Source organism: Oryzias melastigma, linkage group LG21 (assembly GCF_002922805.2).
Source record: "Oryzias melastigma strain HK-1 linkage group LG21, ASM292280v2, whole genome shotgun sequence".
Classification (NCBI taxonomy): Eukaryota; Metazoa; Chordata; class Actinopteri; order Beloniformes; family Adrianichthyidae; genus Oryzias; species Oryzias melastigma.
The window spans coordinates 18,420,016-18,426,374 of NC_050532.1; the positions used below are offsets into that span (position 1 = coordinate 18,420,016).

Sequence of the window (6,359 nt, forward strand, 5' to 3'; positions counted from 1 at the left end):
AAGTGTCTCACACATTTTATTAAATAAGATTTATTTGTTGCTATTCATCAGACATCTGACATTAGCTGATTACAGAGGGGAGGGGATAATACGGGGGGAAATATACACATACTGTACATAGAAAATACAATAAATTACTTCACAAAATAAAGACTTTAGAGATTATATTACTCGATTATACCTAAAAAATAATCTGAGCTACAAGACTTTGGATGAAGGAATGGCTCGTGACGCTCTCAGTTGTTGCAGGTTTGGTTCTATCTTCAGCTGTTTTGCCATAAAGAATTTGGTTGCTACTTAATTTAACAATAACTGTTTTTTTTTTCTTTTAGGACATCATCCAGTGTAAATGTGTAGACTTGAGGCGGTTTTATTTGGCCGGTCTGATAATTGTCTAATTGCTGGAGGAGAACATTTTAGGTAAAAAAAAAAAGTTCTGCTCTTTTTGTGGTCAAAATCCCTTTCTTAGGCACAGATTAAAATTAAAAAAAGGCACCTCTAGCATTTTTGAAGCAATAACACAGTTGAGGACAGCAAATTATACACAGTAGCATTAAGGTCTCATTTATTCCTGCACACCAAAGTAGAACAGGTCTTGACACACGAAAAACATCTGTCTTTAGACATTCATTATGTTACAAAAATGTGCTTCTCTCAATGGAAATCTTACATTCTGATACAGGGAAACGTCATCAATGAATGGGTTTGTGAGAAATAAGTACAAAGGAACAACGAAACGGCGAAGGGAGGAGGGAGATGAGAGTGTGGTGTAAAAAAAAAAAAAAAGAAAAAGCAAAAATAAATAAAACTAGGAAAAACATTCAATCCTTCGTTCACCACCTGAGTACATCTTTTGGTTTCTGGGCTGCATCCTGATCCGGGTCTGTGCGCTGGAATGTCAACGTTTCGGGTCGGGGCGTGATGAGCAGGTAAGCAGATGCTAAGGGGTTTTGCAGGCTGGGCGGTTTTTGGCCTCATGGGAGGTAAAAATGAGTTGGGAGGAGGGAGGGGGGGCAGTGAGTTTTTAGGGAAGGTGTTGGGGGCGGGGACTTTGCAGGAAGTGTTGGTGATGGTGGGGGTTGTCCCTCAGTCTGTCTGCCCTAAACCAGAATCCCCTGTCTCACCTGCTGCAGGCCTGAAGAGAGCATCAGCTAACGCTTAACTGTGCAAAGCCGATCAACTTCACCTCGTCGGGAATCTCAGTATCATCACAGCTGGAGGCCTGCAGAAAAACGGAAATAAAGTTAAAGTCCTATTAGCTGTCACACACCTTGGTGTGTCATATTTGTTTTTGGGATATAACCCATGTCGTGGGAGAGTGGTGAGCTGCATACACAGCCGCGCTTAGGTAGCCATTTGGTGGTTTAACCCCCCAATCCAGTCAGGGAGGCTACTGTTTTTAGAGCCTTTTCTATGACTCGGTCTGGATTTGAACTTACAGCTTTCCATTCTCAGAGAGGACACTCTACCACAGGGCCACTGAGCTGGTGTTGAGTTTACAACCATCCACAGTCATGCATCGACTCGTTAACTAAGTTTCAATTCAGAACACAATATTTAAGTCTCACTCTAGTTATCTCTTAATTAGAGCTGTCAGGCGATTACATTTTTTACATGCGATTAATCGCATTGTCCATAGTTAACTCGCGATTAATCGCAAATTAATATGTGGCCATTTTTTAGGAAAAAAAAATTGTGCTTCATGGAATTTAGCAGTTCTACAATAATTATGAAAACAAGAATGGCTAAATTTATAGTCTTCATCAAAACTACTTTATTTTGTAACATTGTATTCAATAGATATTTAATAGATAAACTTTCTTAACAATAACAGGCTGTAACATAAAATGTCTAACAAAAAAATTGCCTCTGGGTTGTTTCCCATCTGCTCTTGATTCACAATAATTTCAATAAAGAAATATTCAGAAATACAGTTTTAATCTTAATTTTCTTCAAATATATGCTGCAAGAACATTAAATTTTTTTTTTATTGGAATTGGTCTTTAAAAATATGTCTCTCATTGCTGCTTTAGACTTTTAGAAAAATGTTAGCTGCAGAAGCTAAAATTCAAACTAAAACAATGACTAAAATGATGGGAGAACCTTTAAGACATATAAAGCTACATTATAAATGGTGTTATGCGTCATATAAGCTGTTCAAGCTGAGACAGTCTTGGGCAAAAATGACATTTATCATTTATCTACTGACAAGGCCAACGCTATGTGCAGACAGATTATAGAATAACTGTAAACCTGTATATGCTTTGAACAATGTGTTCCTAAAGATATTAAGAAAATGCACAAATACAATCTATAAAATCATTATTCACAGTGAATGACAAGATCAGCACAAAGAGAAACTGGGAAAAAAATTAAACATCTTAGCCTTTTAATAAACAAAAAGCAAGAACTTTGTAATAAACACTGTGTGCTGCTGTGTAGATTTTGTTTACAGTATGAATTTACGACTCAAGCAAATATATATTCCAAAGAATCAATATTTCATCAGATTAAATGTCTTGACCTATTTCAGCATTTTGATTGTTAACACACAAAATGCAGTAAATCAACCTGAAAGTCTTAGCACCATCCAGGGAACTAATTCATAACTGGTCAACAGAGGAAAAAAGGCATTTTCAAAATTTAGCATGGAATGTTTTCCTATATTAATGCATATATATGAATATTCTATATCAATATATAGCAAACAAACCCTACATGTATAATTATGCCTTTTTCACAATTTTTTTTCTTTATTTTATCTCAATTTAATATAATTTTTGTTTCAATCTCTTCCACTTTGCTTAGCTTTTTCTTAAAATTAGGACTTTTATTACATTTTATTGTTTAATGAATGAATGAAATGGTTTATTTCAAGCAATCAGGTAATAATACATAAAATAAACACATATTACATAATCAGTCACAAGTAGATTTCTTGAAAAGGAGATATGTATTAAAATTTTCAATTGTCTTTCTTCAATTTTTATTTCCTTCAAACACATTAATAATGAAGTTATAATCCAGCTAATCTTGCATGGTTTTTGTTTTTCTATACCTTTAATATATTTACAAATCTAGTTTTCTTTTAAATTATAGCATCTTTAGGTCAGATTTAAGACCAAATTGAAATTGTAAAAAAAAATCTTACTTTACGAGCAACTTTAATCTTTCCCAGAGTTTTCTCCACCTTAAATGTCTGTTTGTAGCTAAAGCGTCCTTCCATTCTCCTGCTTTTGTGAAATAACAAACAAACAAAAAAAAAAAATTGTCTTCATCAATCGAACAGAAACTCACCAGCTTAAAGGTCAATACTCTGTAGGTCGTCGGGTTATCTACAATCTTTTGAAGGTTAGCAGCAACTGTAACAGAGAAGACCGAGGAGAACAACGATGATCAGCTCAGGTTCTAAACATTCATTAATATTGATTAAATCCTTCAGCTAGCATACAATGAGCAACTGTTTTTATTTAATGGAAGCTGAACGATTTATAAGAATAAAAAAAAGTTACCAATTACAACATCGAGTCCATTGACTAGACCAGCTGAGAAGAGTTCTTGGGAGACGCCGTCAGCGGTGTCTTATGAAAAAATTAGATTGTGCACATTTATAATCACAACTTTTGATACAGCCGAAGGAAAAGCACACTAGAATGAAGTGATTTAGCTTGAAATGTTACCTCGCCCTGGAGTGAACTCAAACCGGATGTCATTCAGCTCCTTTTTGGAGTTCCTGAAAGACAAGAGCAGCTGGAGTGAAACACTGACAGAACTTGTACTTCAAATGAGGCAGAAATACAGCTAGAGAGCAAAAACACTGGGAACAACGAGATGATAATGTGAGCACGGATAAAAATAACATTTATGAGAGGTGGAAGAGAAATCAAGCTCCATCCCATCTCATAGGATTATGCGCTCAAAGCTTGTTACAAAGTTGGCTTTCATACAGTTGTCAGCGGTCCATCGGTGCCACAGTAATTTATCTGGATTCTTTGTCATTCATCTTTGTGAGGAGAAACGACCCCCGGAGTCACAAATAATCCGTCATGCTGTCATTCTCATTCGCAGGTGAATTTCATTTCTCGGCCCTTCAGGTTTTTTATCCAATAACTTAATTCAATCAAAAACGTTGCAATCCAAACATTCAGTAATCGCACTATTCAGCTTCTCTTTTGGTCTTTTTCCAAACTGCTTAGTATTTATCAAAAGAGAAAGAGGGTAAACCTATACATACAATTATAAAATTAGTACTATCATTGACAAAAAAATCTGCTCGATTAAATGTGTGTTTTGACCAACTTTAATAGTATTCTTTTTGTCTTCAAAAGAATAATGCATGTATTTTACACCATCTAATAGAGTAATATGCTCTAGGCACCGATTTTAACCAGTGTAATAATTTTATTAAGTTTATTTCCCATTTCGATTAATATTTTTTGCCTTCTGTCACTTTGACTTCCAAATTGAAGCTCACTTTGTAATAAAACATCACGGTGCAGTATCAGTGTGACCACTAGGGGGAGCTATTTCAGCTCTCAATTTCAATTAGCCCAGCTCTAAGGGTCTTTTTTATCGTATATATTTGATGATTCTGAATTATGCTAACCCTAACCCAAAGAAAACTAAATTTTAGGCATCAATGACCAAAATGAGCAGAAACAAATAATATCTTGTTAGTTTTTCACAGCTGAGCAATATAAAGGTTAACAGCTTTCTAAGTGCTTTAGGCCTCCATCCTCCCTGCTGCATTCAAGAAAATCTATACTGTGTAGAGTTACAAAAAAAGACATAAAGTACTTAGCTAAAACATCACATGGAGTAATAAAGCGAGAGAATGTGAGAAAGTAACATTCATTTGTTTTATGTGAAATGGAAATCTAGTTTGAAAAATGTGTTTTTGAAATGGGAGCATCAGTTTTTTACAGGCTGAGCTACTTCTGAGACTATGATCATTTGGCAAAAAGAGGAATATTTCAAAAAGTGAAGACATATTTATAATAAGTAATAAAGAAAAAATAATTTGGAGTAAATATTAATGTTATTTCCCAATTGTGATTGATGATGCATGTCAGACAATCACAACACTGGTCAAACATTAAAAAAATATATAGAAAATCCACAAGACAGACTTAACTACTCCAATATATTCAAACTAATTAATAATCTTTTATTTTAATTATTGTCTAAAAATGTGGCCCCACATAGAAATATTGGGACAATAACGTGAATTTTCCTGAATATGATTGGTGCAGTAAAGCATTAAAAAAGTAAAACCCATTAAACAAATGTCTTAAGTGCTTTCACAAGACAAAATATTAAAAAAATAATATTCTAGTTAACACAAAAAAATCCTTCTTAAACTGAAAAAAAAACACTCAAGACATCCACATATAAAATCAAAATAACAAATATTAAGTTTTTTTTCATAAATTCTCAAGTTTTAGACTAAAATGTTCAAAAATAGAGAAAAAAAGGGAAATGTACAATTAAAAACTGGCAAGTATATTTTAAAATTTTTACTTTTATGCTTCATTGTAGGGCTAGTGAAGAAAGCAAATGTTCAATAATTTTTCACATCGACAACGTAGATATTGTTTTTCAGTCTAAAGGTAAATATATATCACTATTATTATACTTTCCTGTACTATTACTATATAGTACATATTACTGAATTTATCTTTTTCAATCATCCAGGCTATTTTTAACCAATTTACTAATGGCAAAAATGACAGTTTTTGTAAAGGTTCAACACTGTTCAGTTGAATATGAATAAAACATTTTTACTATTCAAATAAGCACAAAATAAAACACATAAAATGCTGGGAATTTTGATTGTTGTATTATGACCTCTAACCTTAACTATTTTTATGAAACCTGTTAAATTTAAAATGTTGATTCCTTTTATTTTTCTCCATTTGCCTCAAACGTTACCAAATTTGACCTAATTGTGAAGCAGACGAGATGAACGCCCCAGGAAGACTAGACTAGATTAGATTACTGTAAAGTGTTTTCCACTTGTGAATAAGGTTTCATACTATAGGAAAGAATCCAAACCCAGAGCAGACTGGAGCTGCGCTCACAAGCAGACGCACTTCCAAAACCACCGCTTTAACACGGGAGCTCTCACCTACTGATGTTTAATTCATTACATTAGCAGATGGGTTTCAACTAACATGGCAGACTCCATCTGCACTTTAACCTAGTTAGCTGCGTATTAAATAAAGACATGACAGTTTTAGGTTAATTTTAACCAGGATTTCTCTGTTTCAATATGGAGAAATCTTAAAATACTTATCCAATGCTGTCTTTAAATTTAATTTTGCACAGGACCAGATTAATTGTCTGATTGCTGAAAGCAA

At 33.8% G+C, this 6,359-nt stretch overlaps 1 protein-coding gene across 3 annotated transcripts in view; it reads right to left on the minus strand.

The window, feature by feature from the left end:
- The window catches only part of stk39 (serine threonine kinase 39), a 19,450-nt gene continuing 13,091 nt past the window's right edge, over positions 1-6,359 (minus strand). For all 3 annotated transcript variants that reach the window (XM_024286983.2, XM_024286982.2, XM_024286985.1), the window contains 4 exons: positions 3,681-3,733; positions 3,513-3,581; positions 3,298-3,362; positions 1-1,222 (listed from right to left, as the gene is read on the minus strand). In XM_024286983.2, the coding sequence (XP_024142751.1) occupies positions 1,148-1,222; positions 3,298-3,362; positions 3,513-3,581; positions 3,681-3,733 (262 nt within the window). In that variant the 3' untranslated portion in view covers positions 1-1,147. The remainder of the gene's footprint in view (positions 1,223-3,297; positions 3,363-3,512; positions 3,582-3,680; positions 3,734-6,359) is intronic.